At 41.0% G+C, this 17,771-nt stretch overlaps 2 protein-coding genes across 3 annotated transcripts in view; one reads left to right on the forward strand and one right to left on the reverse strand.

Moving 5' to 3' along the window:
• Nucleotides 1-4,042: 4,042 nt before the first annotated feature.
• Nucleotides 4,043-10,966, reverse strand: NDUFB1 (NADH:ubiquinone oxidoreductase subunit B1). Of its 2 annotated transcripts, none has more exons than XM_081292666.1 (3): nucleotides 10,809-10,966; nucleotides 5,641-5,782; nucleotides 4,043-4,161 (listed from the first exon to the last, which is right to left on the reverse strand). In XM_081292666.1, the coding sequence occupies exons 2-3, from the start codon at nucleotides 5,778-5,780 to the stop codon at nucleotides 4,125-4,127; spliced, it is 177 nt and encodes a 58-aa protein (XP_081148792.1). In that variant the 5' UTR covers nucleotides 5,781-5,782; nucleotides 10,809-10,966; the 3' UTR covers nucleotides 4,043-4,124. The 2 variants fall into 2 exon arrangements, with proteins under 2 accessions (XP_081148792.1, XP_081148791.1); XM_081292665.1 differs by having other exon boundaries at nucleotides 5,641-5,785; nucleotides 10,809-10,962.
• Nucleotides 10,967-11,127: 161 nt separating this feature from the next.
• CPSF2 (cleavage and polyadenylation specific factor 2) overlaps nucleotides 11,128-17,771 on the forward strand; it is a 30,427-nt gene continuing 23,783 nt past the window's right edge. Inside the window, exons 1-3 of the mRNA XM_081292664.1 lie at nucleotides 11,128-11,305; nucleotides 13,473-13,607; nucleotides 14,526-14,587. The gene's annotated coding sequence lies outside the window, so the exon portion shown is untranslated. The remainder of the gene's footprint in view (nucleotides 11,306-13,472; nucleotides 13,608-14,525; nucleotides 14,588-17,771) is intronic.

Here is a 17,771-nt window from a genome sequence, read left to right on the forward strand (position 1 = left end):
GACTCATAGAATCAGGTGGAATGGTGGTTACCAGGCACTGCGAATGCAAGAAGGGAAAGTGGGAAGTTGCTGATCAATGGTGTAAAGTTTCAGTTAAACAAGATAAATTCTAGACATCTGCTTTACAACCTTGCGCTTATAGTTAATGGTACTATATTGCACATTTAAAATTTTAGGGCTGGGGTGTAACTCAGTGGTAGATCATTTACTTAGCAGAGTAAGACCCTGGGTCTGATCCCCAGCACCAAAAATAGATAGATAAAAATTAGTTGAGCTGGACATGGTGCTGTATGCCTGTAATCCCAGTGGCTCAAAAGCCTGAGCAGGAGGATCAGGAGTTCAAAGCCAGCCTCAGCAATGGCAAGGCGCCAAGCAACTTACTGAGACCCTGTCTCTAAATAAAAATTTTATTTTATTTTTAAAGAGAGTGAGAGAGGGGGGAGAGAGAGAGAGAGAAAGAGAGAGAGAGAGAGAGAGAGAGAGAAGAGAGAGAGAGAATTTTTTTTTAATATTTATTTTTTAGTTCTCCGCAGACACAACATCTTTGTTCGTATGTGGTGCTGAGGATCAAACCCGGGCCGCACGCATGCCAGGCGAGCGCGCTACCGCTTGAGCCACATCCCCAGCCCCATCTAAATAAAAATTTTAAAAAAAGTGCTAGGGATGTGGCTCAGTGGCTGAGTGCCCCTGAGTTCATTCCCCGGTACCAAAAAAAAAAAAAAAAAAGTTGATATGTTAGGTTTCACATTGAGTTCTAAAAAATAAATAAATAAAAATAAAAAAGGCAGCTTAAGTGGTTTAATGTTTGTTGAAGAATATTAAGTGGGAATATGGAATAATCAACTTGACATACACACACTAAATATTACAGATACCTATGTATATGCCTGTGAAACTTCAATATAACATATCCAAAAGTTTCCTTGTGCATCTCTTTAATTCTTCTAACACTTTCTGAACCTCAATCTCGGAGGCAACCACTGATCTGCTTTGTTACAATACATTGCAGTTTATAACATTTTATATAAATATAAATCATATAATGCTATGTTCTTTTTTTTTGTCTAGCTTCTTTCATTCACCACAAATAATTTGAAATTTAACCATGTTGTATGTATCATTAGATTATTCCTCTATTTGTGAATAGTACTCCACTACATTTTACATTTCTGCTAGCAGTATGTGACTTGCCCTGGCTACATCCTTGCCAACAATTGGTAAGGTCAGTCCTTCTAATTTTAATTATTATTATTTGGTACTGGGGATTGAACTCAGGGGCACTCAAATACTGAGCCACATCTCCAGCCCATTTGTATTTTATTTAGAGACAGGGTCTCACTGAGTTGATTAGTGCCTTGCTGTTGCTGAAACTGGCTTTGAACTCGTGATCCTACTGACAGCTGATTTTAACCATTTGATAGGTGTGTAGTGGAATATCATCGTGCTGTTAATTTGCATGTTGGTAGAGAACACTGATGATGAGCATCTTTGAATGAGCTTACCATTCTCAGATCATTTTTTGTGTGTGTGTAAACAGTCTTAAAATCATTAGCTCATTTTGTCATAAGATTCTTTACACATCCTAAATAAGTTCCTTGTATATATTTTGTGAATATTTTCTCCCAGTCTGTGACTGCAGTTTCATTTCCTTAACAGTGGTCATTTGCCGCAGTCTGGCTGCACACAATTCAGGAGCCACTTGTCAAAACAAACGAACTTTATTTTTAGAACTACAAACACCAAACAAAACAGCTCCTCAGGAAAAAACCCTCAGAGCCCAACTGCCATCACTGGCTTCCCACAAGCCTCTCACCCACACAAGCCTCACCACCTCCCACAATCCTCCTGCTCTTGAGGCCAATTGGCTGGGTCACGTGGGCGGAGCCAAAGAAGTCCCCCAGTGAGCAGCTCCGCGGTCTGAAAGGGCAGGGAAACAGCCCAATGAACATCACTGCAGAGGAGCCACTCAGCTAGATGTTGCTGGGGCCGCTGTGAGCCAATCATCAGCTGGCAGTCTGAAGGGCGGGGGAAACAGCCCAATGAACATCACCGCAGAGGAGCCAATCAGCTAGATGTTGCTGGGGCACTGTGAACCAATCATCAGCTGGCAGTCTGAAGGGGGGGGAACAGCCCAATGAACATCACCACAGAGGAGCCAATCAGCTAGATGTTGCTGGGGCCGCTGTGAACCAATCATCAGCCGGCAGCTGGAAGTTTGCTGGGGCCCCTTTGGCTGTGGCTCTCAACAGTCATTCATTCATTTATTCATTCAGGCATGCAAATGGTTGACATGAGATACATACAGCCCAAGTGTCCCATCATTTAGTTAATGGACAAACACAATGTGGTCCATCCATAAAAAGAATATTTGGCCATAAAAAAGGAATGAAGCACTGACACATGCTACATGGATGAACCTTTAAACATCTGGGTGTGGTGGCACACACCTGTATCCCAGCAACTCCAGAGGCTGAGGCTGGAGGATTGCAGGTTTGAAGCCAGTCTGGGTAACTTTGTGAGACTGTATCAAAGAAGAGCTGGGGGATTTAACTCAGTAGTAGAGTGACCCTGGGTTCAATCCCCAGTACAAAAAAAAAAAAAAAAAAAAAAGAACAAACATGCTCAATGAAACCTGACACAAAAGGCCACATATTATGATTCATTTATATGGAATGTCTGGAATAGGATTTACTTCTGAGCTATATCTTCAGCCCTAACAGTATTGTTTGAGGAGCTTTTCTGTGTGTGTGGTGCTAGGGATTAAACCCATGGCACTGTGCATGTGAGGCAAGCACTCTACCAACTGAGCTATATCCCTAGCCCCCTGAAGAGCTAAATTTTATTAAAGGTAGTTTGGTGATTTTAGAAATGTTCATGCTCTCTATATTAAGAAATCTTTGTTAACCCCAAGGTCACTAAAATTTTCATCTGTGTGATTTTTGTCAAATAAAATCCTAGCATCCTCCTTTTAAAGTGCCTTTGATGCACACTGTGTGCCTACTTTGCATTACTGTAACAACCCCCCCCCCCCCCCCCAGGTTGGGCAACTTTAGAAAGAGAGGGTCTATTTTGGCTCATGGTTCTAGGGGTCTGAGGTCAAGGGTTATATCTTGACCTTGTACGGAATTAGGGAGCACGCTCTCTCTCTCTCTGTGTGCAGTTGCTGGGCTCTCTCCTTCATATAGTCACAAGCAATTCCATCATGAGCTCCACCTGAGGACACTAACCCTAACCACCACCCAGGCCCTACCTCCATACACTACAATCCAGTCAGACTATCTCCACCTCTTAATATTTCACAATGGGGACTAAGTTTTAACACATGAATTCTTGGGGGATACTCTGAAATATATCCAAACATAGCATACATTTCTTGAAAAAATTTTTTTTCTGAAAAAGAATTGGAGCCAGGCACGGTGGTGCACGCCTGTAATCCCAGTGGCCCAGTAGGCTGAGACAGGAGGATCAGGAGTTCAAAGCCAGCCTCAGCAATGGCAAGGTGCTAAGCAACTCAGTGAGACGCTGTCTCTAAATAAAATACAAAATAGGGCTGGGGATGTGGCTCAGTGACTGAGTGCCTCTGAGTTCAATCCCTGGTATCCACCCCCCTGCCCAAAAAAGGATATGATTTAATGATACTATGGTCCAAAATAAGAAACAAAATTAAACGCTAAATACAAATTTAATACCTACATATAGAATCAGGTAGTCAATAAACATTTTTTAAGCTGAGTGTGCAGGACACTTGAAGATTACCTCATAAAAAAATAAAGATTACCTCAATAAAAGGTATAAAAAGAAGCTGGGCATGGAGGCAAATGCCTATAATCCCAGTGGTTCAGGACGCGGAGGCAGGAGGACCCCAAGCTCAAACCCAGCCTCAGCAACTTAGTGAGGCCCTGAGTAACTCAGGAAGAACCTGTCTCAAAAAATAAAAAGGGATGGGGATGTGGCTCAGTGGTAAAGCATCTCTGGGTTCAATTCCTGGTACTTCTCTCACCCCCCGCAAAAAAAAAAGTTATCAAAAGAATTACACTTTGAATTCTTCTAATTAAATAATAAACATGGTTTTATTTGTACCATAACTTTTAAAATGTGAATATTCTGTGATTCAGCCACAGTCTTTACTTCCAGGTAACTTCTTCATTGGGCCTCAATTCTCTGTATTGGAAGAAATAAGGAAGAAAAGGAAATACTGTAAATAAAATTTTCATGAGCAGATCAGAATATTTTACATTTTACTAAACAGAACCATTTTAAAAATTTTACATTAGATTTATCATATTCATTCTATTCTTTCATGATTTTAAACTTGTAGCATTTTTCTGGAGTAAAGAATTATAATTTCTTTAAAGCTGTAATTTATATCCCAGCTTTTGTCTTCCTAATCAGTTCATTTAATGTTTACTTGACGCTTTCTGGCTTATTTTTATCCTTTTTAAAATCCCTGACTTGTGACCCACCTTTCCATAATGACTGTGGATGCAACTCAATCCTCTTGCCCATTAAGCTCCTTCTAATTCAGACAGATGTATACTCACTGGAAAATAGACAGTTTTGCTAACCATACCCCTCCACTGCCAGAGGAGCCATTTCTAAACACACAGGGAATCAGGCAGCTCCCAACTGCAATCATTCAACCACCATATCTGAAGTTCTCAAGTAGTGTTGCTGAAAATAGCACTACCCAACTCTTACCATATGTGTGTGTGTATATGTTTTATATAAATAATATAATATATATATATATATATATATATATATATATATATATATATATATATATATCTTTGTACTGGGGATTGAACTAAGGGGCACTTGACCACTGAGCCACATCCCCACCCTATTTTGTATTTTATTTAGAGACAGGGTCTCATTGAATTGCTTAGCACCTTGCTTTTGATGAGGCTGGCTTTGAACTTGTAATCCTCCTGTCTCAGCCTCCCAAGCCACTGGGATCACAGGCGTGTGCCACCATTCTTCGCTCTACTCTTACTATATTTATTTCAGCTATAGCATGTCTTAAGTAACATAGTATACAATAATATATGTGAAAGCTGCATACAGGTAGGCTCCCATCGGTTAGTTTAAAATTTTGTTTCTGCACTGGGGATGTAACTCAGTGGTAGCAGTGCTTGCCTACGTGCACAAAGCCCTGGGTTTAACCCCCAGCTCTTTAAAAAACCAAACCAAACAAAACCCACCTGTGTTTCTATACTAAAAGGCCAGCCTCAGCAAAAGCAAGGTGCTAAGCAATTCAACGAGACCCTGTCTCTAAATAAAATACAAAATAGGGCTGGGGATGTGGCTCAGTAGTCAAGTGCCCCTTAGTTCAATCCCCGGTACCAAAACACACACACACACACACACACACACACACACACACACACGGTAAGAGTGGGGTATTGTTATTTTCAGCAACACTACCTGAGAACTTCAGACATGGTGGTTGAATGACTGCAGTTGAATTTTAAAAAGTTATAAGAATTAAATAACAAGCAAGACTAGAACACAGTATCTCCTGCATATAATTACCCAGGGAAGAAAAATGACCCCTTTTGTTTATCTTTGACATATTTCATATTAAGAATATTCCCCAAAGTGGGTCAATAGCTGGTTTAAAACAATGTGTGAACTGACCTTCTGTACAACATACTCTTGTTGCGGAAGGTAGACAGTTTTTCATCATTCTTTCTGTCTAGATAACATCCAACAACAAATCCCATAGGGACGAGTACATGAACCCAGTGGTCACGCACAATCTGAAGTAAGTTCACCATGACTGCTAAAAAGAAAAATATATTAATAGAAGCATAAAATTGCCTTTGAAATGTCTTTTAAATTGCATATGAAAGAGGAAGATAGCTGTGGATGTTAAGAGATAGGTATTGAAAGTATAACAGGTATGAAATGTAAAAAATAGGTTTAAAAGCCTTTGTATATTTACTTGTCATCAGAATATAGTACAGTAATTAAAATCAACTTGATGAAGATTGGAAAAAATGATCAGTATAAAAATTACACTACACTGAAGTCTATTTATTAAATTTTATTTCTCTCTTCATCAGTGAATTGTTATCACAAATGGAGAAAAAATTCTACCCATAGAAGTTGATTATTTGCATCCTCCTAATATTAATTCAGAAGTTTTTTTATATTTATTTTTTGTAGTTGGACACAATATCTTTATTTTATTTATTTTTATGTGGTGCTGATGATCGAACCCAGGGCCTAGCACATGCTAGGCAAGTGCTCTACCGCTGAGCCACAACTCCAGCCCCTAATTCAGAAGTTTTATACATGTAAAATTGCTTTAGAATTTCTTATAATGCAAACAATTTTAATAATGCTATCTTGCCAGAAGTGGAATTGTTTATGTTGTTATAATTAATGAAAATTAATCCTATGAGAAATTTTTTTAAAAAATTACAATGTCACAAATTTGAAAGCTCAATTAAAAGACTACAAAATGTAAAAGGAGGGCCTGGGGTTGTGGCTCAGCAGTAGAGCACTTGCCTGGCATTTGTGAGGCACGGGGTTCGATTCTCAGCACCATAAATAAATAAATAAATAAGATCTATCAACTATTAAAAAGAATGTAAAAGGAGACAGGAATACACATTTATGGGATGACTACTAGGTAGTAGAGCTACTATTTATTTTCTATGTTTAAGGTGAAATAATTATTATTTTTCTCATCTTACAGATAAGAAAACAGCTCAAATAAAATAACTATTAAGCCCAGGGCTGGAATTCAAATTCGGGTTTATTCCAAAGCTCTGCCTCCTCTAACATCGCCCCCCTGAATTTATTTATTTATTTATTTTGGTACCAGGGATTGAGCGCACACGTGCTTCACCACCAAGCCACATCCCCAGCCCTTTTTTATATTTTATTAGAGACAGGGTCTCACTGAGCTGCTTAAGTTCTCCATAAATTGCTGGGGTGGCTTTGAACTCCAGATCCTCCTGCCTCAGCCTCTTGAGTGGTAGGGATTACAGGCAGGCACCACTGAGCCTGGCACCCTGAACTGGTATTTATGATACTTAAGAGCTCTTAAGATCTAAGTGCTTTTGAAAGAGGAGGAGGAATAGAACCATAGTCACCAGGTGAAAAAATAACACATGCATTAATGAAAACATAACTGAATTGCCAATTTTCTTTAAAAATTTGTGCAAACAGATGAAATAAAAGTACATCCATATGCACATGAATAAATCACACAATAGCAAAGATGTGACAACACCCTAGTAGAGAGGGCAATATATTACTGTAAATAATAGTAATTAGTTCAATATGTGCTAGGCTTAATGCAGACTCAATTCATACCTCTCCTTCTGACATTGATCTGCATATTTACATAATTCTATTTCTTTATTTCTCACACTTTAGTTTTTTCCTTTTTTGGTGGTACTGGGGGTTGAACCCAGAGCCTTAATGCAAACAGGCCCTCTACCAACTGAGCTATATCCCCAACCCTATTTCTCACGTTTTAAACACCCATTATCCAAGTCACTGGATGTGGTCATGGCAATGAAGTTTAAAATCTGCACAGTTACTATATATACTGTACTTCATAAGTAACAAGTAATGCTACCCACAGCAGGTTCCAGTCTAAAGACTACTGAGGTAGAAAATTTTGATGGAGGGCTGAGGTTGTAGCTCAGTGGTAGAGTACTTGCCTAGTATCTTGAGGCACTGGGTTCAACCCTCAGCACCACATAAAAATCAAATAAAGGTATTATGTTCATCTAGAACTAAAAAACATTATTAAAAAAAGAAAACGATGCAAGTACCCAATGAGATATTTACATGCATGATTACAATTCAGTTATCAATTGAGGTTTAGTCGGCTGTCTACAGCTGGAGTTCTCAACCTTGAGTGCACATCAGAATCATCTGGGGAGCCATTTTCAGAACAGGGACTCCCTGGCCTCACCTCCAGGGCAAGGCTGGAGAGGTAAGTAGTTGAAAGAAGTCCTTAGTTGATTTTGATGCAAATCTTGGAGGAAGGTAGGGGCAAGCAATTTTACTTATTTCCTATAAGATGATAGTTTTCTTAGCACCATGTTTTTATTAAATAACATTTCTTACATTTAGATCTTAAAGTACTTTTTGTGATACCAATCAAGTGCCAATTTAACTGTTTTCTTGCTTTATAAACTTGAGCCAGTAAAGTATGGAAATAATAATGAGGACCTTAAATAAGATAATTTTCCTTTTTTTTTTTTTTCCTTTTTGGTACTGGGGATTGAACTCAGAGGCAATCAGTTGACCACTGAGCCATATCCCCAGCCCTTTTCTGTATTCTATTTAGAGCCAGGGTCTGAGGTGCTTAGTGCCTCGCTTTTCTTGAGGCTGGCTTTAAACTTGTGATCCTCTTGTCTCAGCCTCCTGAGGCACTGGGATTACAGGCATGTGCCATGCCCAGTTGTAACTTTATTTAAAAAAATTTTTTAGTTGTAGATGAACATAATACCTTTATTTTTATGTGGTGCTAAGGATTGAACCCAGTGTGTCACACATGCTGGTCTAGTGCTCTACCACTGAGCTACAACCCCAGCCCTATCGTGTGACTTTAAAAAAGTACTAAACTGCAAAACACTAGACAATTTGTCTCTGTGTTCATGCATGTTCGGCAAATTCAGTGGTCACCTATTCTTCTACCCTTATTAGACTCCTTAAATTTTCTTAAGAGGTGTCAAATCTACCCTATCACAGCTGTTAGTTATCATCTTGTAGCTCCAGACAGTCTTATATAAGCCCATGGCCACCTGCAGGGTATAAGCATTACTGCTAGCATTCTCTTAACAAGGGCCAGAAGCTAAGGTTTGGTTTGGTCTGCCTCTACCCTGAGCATGAGATGAGACGAGACAGGTCTCTGTGGCTCTTAGCTGGATACAGCTCTCCAGACTCCAGAACCAAGACAGTGGGATTGATGGATTTCCAGAGTTGAACTCAACAACCACAAAGGAACATCCTTAAGAGGTAAATGACAAATCTTTAGTGCTAAGGCGCTTCATGTTACAATTGTACAATCTATATTCAATGGACATTGGGAGTAGTTCACTGTACATCATTTGTCCTGTATGTTTTCCAGCAAATGGATGACTAGGAAGGATAAAGATTTATGGATACAAGAAGGATTGGGGAGGTAGTTCGGTGGTGGAGCACTTGCCTAACGTACAAGAGGCCCTAGGTTCCGTCCTCAGCACAAGAAAAAAAAAGTAAGCTAGAATGATTTCCCCTGAGATGGGTAGGAGGGAGAGAGCAGATGGGTAACTGGGTTCTTTGAGAGCTTTATTTGAGAGGCAAAGGGCAGTAAGGACTAGGGCATGATTCACTGAGGCAAGCCTAGGTTTTGCAGGAAGAAAAAGGACCAACTGCTTTAGGGACACATCCCCATGTGCCCATAGGAGTACTATATGTATTACCAGTGTTTCTTTTTTTGTGTGATGCTGGGGATTGAACCAAGGGCCTTGTGCATATAAGGCAAGCACTCTACCAACTGAGCTATATCCCCCAGCCCACCAGTGTCCTCTTATATGAGGACCCATAAAAAAAAGTTTTGCTTTTACTTCAAAACCAAGAGTAGCTATGGTATTCCTGAAAAATGAATTGGGTTTTACCTTGTGGATTTAAATAGTCATGTATCTTTTTCTTTCTTTATTGGGAGAGGTTGAGGGATTCCTAGGGAATGAACCAGACCTTGTGTAAGCATGGGCTCTACCTCTGGGCTAGGCTTCCAGCCCCTGTCATGTATCTTTGCCCACGAAGATGATCCAAATTTTTTGGACCACCCCTAGCAAGAGCTGAATCTTAGAGCACTGACAGGTATAACTTTTACTCCTTTTTGTAACTACCAAGTCACATAATCTTCACAATAGTACTGCACAGGTATTCAATAATATAACGTTTCCAATGCAGTTGGCACATATTTTTCAGATGAGGAAATCTAGGGCCAATTTTGGTGAGGTAACTTGCCTAAGGTCATATGTGCAAATAGGGGTAGAGGTGGGATTAGTACAGAACCCAGGCAATCTGAGAGGTAAACAAATGTTAACCTCAATTTATCTTTCCTAATATTAATTTTTCTTCAACCCAATTTTCTCCCCAACTTCTAAAAATAAAACTGGTATGTATCTTTTTTATAGTTGTTCCAAATTCACGTTGGAAACGTGGATAATTAGACACTTAAAAGATTAGCATTCTATTATTTTATTGGTTCCCACACCACTTTATACAAGTATCGATTAACCTATGCAAAACGGAGTAGATGCAAGGAGTTACAGAACTCCTGGAGGTCGACCATTTGTGTATGATATACATACCCGGGAAACCAAGCACAATTCATCACGCATTTAAAAAGTAAACAGGTAAGTGCAAATTTTGTGGAATGGTCAGCTCAAGAAAGTTTGATGTTTAGAAGGGAATGAGATTAGGGAGGAAGTGGATCGCTGCGACTTGTACAAACGTGAGGTGCTCCAGGCCCAGCAGCCCTTCCTTGCTTCTGGCTGGGCATGGGATCCAGGCTGGTCTCCTCTGCAGTCCAGCCTGGGGGCGGCCATCGGTCATCTCTAAAGACGTTTCCCAGATATGAGAGCCTCAAGGTACCCCTTCTAAAAACTGGCTGGTGGGAAACGTGAACCCAGTCGTCCACCCAAAGACAGCCCTATTTGTTCCCCTTTCCTCTCCCTCTCCTTGGCTCACCAGCCCGAAGGCCCTGGCCACCCCTTCACATGCACACACAGCCCAGCCTGCACAACCCGACCCGCGGCGCCACGGCCGCCCGGGGTCCCCAGACCCACCTGCGGCCCTGGCGCCAACAAACGACACCAAAGATCAAGGACAGAAGCAGCTAGCACCGCCGCCGGCGCGGACGGAAGCGGCGACCTCGGGACCTGCCACTTGCCGCGCCCGCACGGAGGAGAGGGGGTGGCGGCGGCAAAGCCTGCCTTTTCTTTCTGCTAATGTTTCACTTTTCTCCTCCTTTAAGCTTTTAAACATTACCAATACTTTCTGAATCAAAGTGCTGCCCAAGGCGAGGAGACGCGTGGGCGCTGTCGCCGTCGCCGTCCCACGGCTTGGTCCCCCTACCCCCACCCCGCAGATGGTATCGTCCGGGCTCTTCCCCGCCAGGGCCCCTAGCCGCGGGGCCAAGATGGCGGCCGCCACGGAGGGTCTCCTGCCGGCCGGTCGTCACGGCTACTGCTGACCCAGCATCAGCTTTCCTCCTTCCGGAACCTGGCTTCGAGCAGGGGTTGGGAAGGGCAGTGGACGGCGTTGGGGGAGGCCAGCGAGGCAAGTGGGAGCGGGAGGACGGAGTGAGCCATTGCATGGGGGAGGGGGCGTCCTCGGCCTTAGGCAGAGCCCGGCTCCGACTCCCACCCGGTCTCTCCCGAGGACGTGCTCCGCGGTGCCGGCTGCCACTGCCCTGGTGGCCCCCAGCAGAAGTGGAGGGACAGACAAGTGACTTTTCCGTGGGTCGAAGACTCCGCGGTCGTTTGCGGCCGTGCGTGCGGTTCACTCCCTCCTTTCCGCGGTCCCCGCTGCGCGCTCGGTCTCCTGGCGCTGGACGAGTTTATCCCACGCCGGCTTTGGCTCCTTCTCCTCGTGGCCGCCGCGCCCTAGGCCTCCCCACCCGGGGTCTTGCCGTCTTCTCCGGCTCAGAGACCTCGAGGCTGCTAAGCACTAGGCATAGTAGGCGTCCTTTTAGCTCCCCATCTCCAAAGACCTTTCAGATGTTTGTACCGTGCTTAATTAGAATTGTCTCGGCCCTCTGCAGCCTCCCACCTTGGTCCTCGAGCGCTTCCACTACCTGCACTTTGCCAAGACTTCATTCTTTCTTACCTTTGTACTCTTCAACGTGCTGTTCAGAAAACAGTTCAGGCTAGCTTAGTCCCTGGCCAGTCTGGCCTCCTGTGACCAGGCGGACCTGAGCCATCATTTATTGCGCATCCCCGAATTTTTTATTTTACAACCAACCCCCTTGACCCTGTCATGAAGGGCTGCTTTCCTTGAATGACTAGGAAGAGATGCCACCCCAGCCTCACTCAGTGAGGCTAACCCAGACCCCTTCCTTTTTCCTTGGATTTTGCCTACTTCTCGGTTGTCATCAATTTGCATGATCATATGGAGAGAGGGAGTAACTGTGATATATATATTTGAGATGAGGTAGTGTTGGTCAAAATCAGTGCCCTGGAGGAATTTACGATAAGGTAATGATTCACTCCGGTCAGCGGACTGTGCTGTGAGCACACTGTGCTTGGTAGTGGAGATAAAAAGATACCACTTTACCCTTCTTCTGTACACTTGACAGCTAACAAATATTCTTTGTGCCTCCTTTCTGCTTAGTAAAAAATAACCAACTTTATCTGGGGACCATGAAGAAGGTTTATAAAAGTAAATGTTTGAGCTGGGCCATGAAGAATCAAAAGGAATTTGCTAAACTCAGGAGGACACATTTGCTCCTGGATCTAAAATAGAGCTGAAAACTTAAGTTTGGGCATAGTTAGGGAGAGTGGGAAAATAAATGGTGCTTGAGAGGCAGTGCAGGGTGGTTGATGAAGCAAGAAGTAGATTGAAAGCAGCTTGTAAATGATCCTGATTTCTAGCCAAGGGGTTCAGGCTTTATCCAGTAGTTAGCAGGAAGCCAGTAGATCCTTAGAGCAAGAGGGTGGGCAGGGGGATATTTGTTTCTTAAAATGGTTCATTGAAAACTGTGTGGAAGATCCACTTGAAACAGGAAAACTAGATGAGAGGAAATTTCAGTCATTCAGATAAGACAATGAGTGTCTCTACTGAGGCAGGACAGTAAAGGATATCAGACTAAGTAAATGCCAATTAGGATTTAACTCCTGGCCACTAATTAGCTGATAAGACCTTAGTTTTCAGTCTGGGAGACTATATGGTCAGTGGTAATATTAAAGTCCAGTGTGAGACATATACATAAAAACAGGGTGGTGTCAGCCTGGTCTGCAGGAGTGTCAAAACACAGTGCTCCACAGTTGAAGGTGTTGATTTTAGAGTCTAGACCTGCACTTTTACAGTAGCAACTGGTCACTTGAGGTATTGAGCACTGGCCAGTGGTTAGTTTGAATTGAGGTGTGCTGAAAATAGAAAGTACTCCTGGATTTTGAAGACTTAGTACAAAAAAACAATGTAAACAATCTTAATTTTTAAAAAATGATTACATATTGAAATGATAGTATTTTGGACTTACTGGGTTAAATAAAATATTTTACCTGTTTATACTTTTTAGTGTGAAAAAAATTAAAGGGACATCTGTGGCATGTGTTATATTTCTGTTGACAACTAGTCTGGTCTAAATTTATGAGGGGGGAATTGATCAGAAGGTGGCATTTGAGCTGGACCTTGAGAGATGTGGTGAGCGGGGATGTCCAGGCAGCTTCCTAGGACCCTGCATTGCAGTTAAAGCATTCAGGTTATTTTGCTTTTTTTTCCTCAGACAGAAAGAAACCCACAAACATTTCTGAGCAAGGGGTAATGTGTATAGGGATGTTTCTGAGGCTAATCTGGCAGCATTGTTTAAATTGAGAGGAAGGAAAGAAAAGCTGGAGGCAGATAAATGGAGAAACTCATATAAGGTAATAAGGCTCACATTTAAGTACTGGCAGTAGGAACAGAAAGGGAATGATATGTGTGCAAGGCATTCTGGGGGAGAAGTAATTTGGAATTGGTAGCAGTCCAAGGGAAAGTAAAAGGAAGAACCATTTTCAAACCTTGGTTACCTAGTATTAATATTTCAATTACAAAATTTATTTGGGGCTGAAGAAATTTAGTCCCAAAATAGAACCAGCAGAAAGGAGGAAGTAGTCTGCTAAATTCTCTCTCTTCATCTCCCTGCTGTTATCTATTCAATCATACCTACCAACTAATTTTCCTAAACTACAGAATTAACATTTTTCAACTTGTTAATGAATCTTAAAATGTTTCTCTTTTTCCTGAGAACTAGCTCCAGGGTTTCCAGGGCCTTTCATTATCTGGCTTCTCTCTGTTTATTAGAACTTATTTTTTCCTTTTATTTTTTGATTATATGAAAGTGTGCCAGGTTAGGTTTTTCAATGATACTGTTTTTGTTTTGTACCTCTGCTCATTATCCCTGTTTTGAATACCTTCTTTCTACCTCGTTTCCGTAGCTCCTTAATGAATAATCATAGATCCCACCTCTTCTGTGGCTCTCTGGGAGTCATATATATTATAGAAGCTATTTAGAAATTTTAAAATTTTATTTCTTAAGCTTTATACTTAAGCCCCTGATTATTACCAACATGTATCATTATTACTTATTTTTATTGCTTTTATTATCCCTATTCATTTTTGTATAAGTTTAGAGATTTATACAAATTCCTAAGATTATGTTTCTCTTTAAAAAATGAAACATATATATTATACAACTTGCCTCTGCTTATGTATATTAGGGGAAGATATACAAGTTAAAGTGCTATAATTATAAACATAAGTAAATCATACCACATTTATGAGATTCTTTATTTATTTTGTAGATTTATAAGGAACTCTTCCTCTGAATTCATGGTGTTTCATCATATATACAACTGAAAAATCAGTAAGTACTTTATGTCTGATAAAGTACAGCTTAATATCCAGGTGTGCTGGTATGTACCTGTAATCCTAGCCATTCAGGAGGCTGAGGCAAGAGAAAGGCAAGTTCAGTGCCAGCATGGGCAATTCAGTTAGACCATATCTCAAATAAAAAAGGCCTGGGAATATAGCTCAGTAGTAAAGTACCTACCTAGCATGCATGAGGCCCTGGGTTCAATCCTTAGCACCACACACACTAAAGGATATACTTTATTATGAGTATTTATAACAAAAGTCTTTTCATCTGTTGAAATCAGGATCTCTGCAAAATTTTAGCAAGAACTCATTAATTTGTATCTGCGAGATAACTTTGTATTTTGACTTCATAATCTAAATGAAAGTGGGAGTGAAGGTAGATTTGAGAAGAAAGTTTCTCTTAGACCATTAATATTATTGTGGTATAAGAAACTGTTTGCCAGGGAGAATTTTCTAAGTCCTTTGCAAAATTATAAAACATTTTTCACCAAATAGAGAATTGATGTCTTTACACTTTTCATGTCTTAACTACTTTTTCCTACACTAGGTCAATTTATTTCAAATTTTATCAGTAATTTATTAAACAACTACTATGTGCAGGGCATGTGCTAATGTACTGAATAGATCAAGTATAGTCCTACACTCAGCTCTCTCAAGTAAGGATAAACATGTAAATAGGTAACTCTTAATGGTGTGGTAAGAGCACTAAGCTCATTTAATCTTAGCCATGTCCATTCATTCATATAAGAAACATTGACCACCACTAAATATGACATGGAGACACTGGAATATTGATTAATAAGTTCTCTAACCTCAAGGAGTTCACATTCTAGTATTGGGATTAGGAGGAGAGAAAAGGACAGACAAAAAGCAAGTAAATAAAGAGCAATTATAGACAGCACTAAGTAATTTGAGAGAGAATGATGTTGTAGAATGTAACAGGAGTAGAGAAGGACCTCAGGGTGGTCAAAGAATGTTGCGGGATAAATTGGGGGCAAGGAAATTGTACAGTCTATTTAGAAATCTTGGTCACAATGGGTAAAAGGAAATTTGAGAAATGTAGTGGTTAGTACCAAACTGTATCAGAGGATGAAGGCCATCCATAAACCTCCACACAACCTGAGTTAGTGCATAAACCTCTGGCTTCTCAGATTTGGTAGTGTGAATATGAGGTGAAGTGGAGACATGTTTGTACATGAATATTCTGAGAAATTTTGCTCTGAAAAATGAGATTCTGTAGTAGTAGTAGGGTTAAGAGGAGTCTTATAAATTGGGAAATTCTAGAGTGTCTTCGTATGCTCATGGGAATAGCACGTCAGTGATACATGTAGGGAAAGAGGAAATGACTAAAAAAAGCAGGAGTTAGAAGGCCAATGAGGATGAGATAAGGTACAAGAGGGATGGCCTTGGATGGAGACAGGGCAATTTGTTATGTATAGCAGGAGACCACAGTGTGTGTGCAGACAGATTGATAGATGTAGATTCGAGAAAGTGAGATTATCACCTGAGAGTAGGGAGGAATAGAACAGGTTTATGGTTGAGCAGAAAGAGGAGTGAAATAATCTGAGATGGAAAGTCAACCTATGAAGAAGAGTAGGAATGACAGGAGTACTTAAATCTGTTTGAGATCTTTGGCTGTGAATTTAAAAAGCAAATAGCACATTTGTGTGATCCTCCCCCCCAAAATTCAGCTGCTGGAGTTGACAAAGTGAATGTAGGAGTTAATCAAGGTTGAGGATGAGTACAAAGAAGAACACTAGAAAAGCAAGATATTTGAGAACATTTGCAAAGTAATCACAATGGGTCATGAACTGAAGGTGAGGACCTGGGTTGAGATACAAGGGCATTGTGCATCGTGAAGAATGATCAGTGAATTAGAGTGGAGCTCAAAGGATTTTTTTGCAGCGGTAGTGAGATGCTTGAAGGCAAAAGGGGTATAGGCACAGGTGGTAATAAGGTCAAGGGTGGGTGGCTGAAGTGAAATGGAGGTTATGGGGAATCAAAAAAGTCAAGGAACTGAGAGGTCAGTGTTGAAGTTACTGGGAGAAAGACTGAGCCAGGAGCTAAAGTCCTCAGTGAATCAGGTCGGGTTAGTAGATACCGATGCTGAGGAGGAGCTATGGAGGCTAATAGTGAACTAGCTGCTGGCGTGAGCTTCTTCAGGACTGGAGTATTTGAAAGGGGAAGGAGAAGACATAATTTGGAAGTTGCATTGAGGAGCAGGGAACACACTTCTTGCTTTTGAGATGAAGTATGGAGAGATCTAAAAATAAAGCCCTTGAGAAGGCTGTGGAAGAAGTTGCATCATTAGGGAATAGCCAGGTTTCTGTGAAGATAATCAAAAAGGAGGTTGAAGTTTCAGGTGGGTGTAAGCATAGTTTCAGAGAGTATACCAAAAGGACTTGAGAGGAAGTAGGGGATTGGGTCCAACTAGGAGATAAAAGCATCAGTGATAATGGACAACCTAGAGGTCATTGAGTTTTTGCTGTAACTCAGGTAAACAAGAATAGCAGATGTGGTGGGATTAATTTCTAGTGAGCTGGTTGTGGAAGGTAGACCATCAGTTAACCTTAGTTTGCTGATGACTTGGGTAGGTGGTGAGAGATCATAAGTAATTCAGTGTTCTCTTACTTGCCTAGTTAGCCAGGAAAGGCTGATTTTATCTTAAGGAGCTAAATTCTGAAATATTGCTCTGGAGTTGAACTTTGTTAATAAATACTTTTGTGACATTTGTTCACTAATACACAGTGTGTTCTAGGTCCTAAATCCCCATAGATATGTCCCTGATATATCTTTTAGAAATGCATGTAATAGGCATCTCAACATGCATTCCAGGGCTGGGGATGTGGCTCAAGTGGTAGCGCGCTCGCCTGGCATGTGTGTGGCCCGGGTTCGATCCTCAGCACCACATACCAACAAAGATGTTGTGTCTGCCGAGAACTAAAAAATAAATATTAAAAATTCTCTCTCTCTCTCTCTCACTCTCTCTCCTCTCTCACTCTTTAAAAAAAAAAAAAAACATGCATTCCATCAGGAATGTGTGTCAGGTTTTGTTTTAGGAATTGCAAATATAAGATACAACTCTGTTTTTTAGTTACTATGTGCCTGAGCAAGGGTTGTTAACATTTAACTCTGTAAAGTATGTGAATTTCTATATGCATATGTATTTTGGG

The sequence above is a fragment of the Spermophilus citellus genome (genome assembly GCF_964194105.1).
Source record: "Spermophilus citellus genome assembly, chromosome: 4".
In the NCBI taxonomy this organism is placed as follows: Eukaryota; Metazoa; Chordata; class Mammalia; order Rodentia; family Sciuridae; genus Spermophilus; species Spermophilus citellus.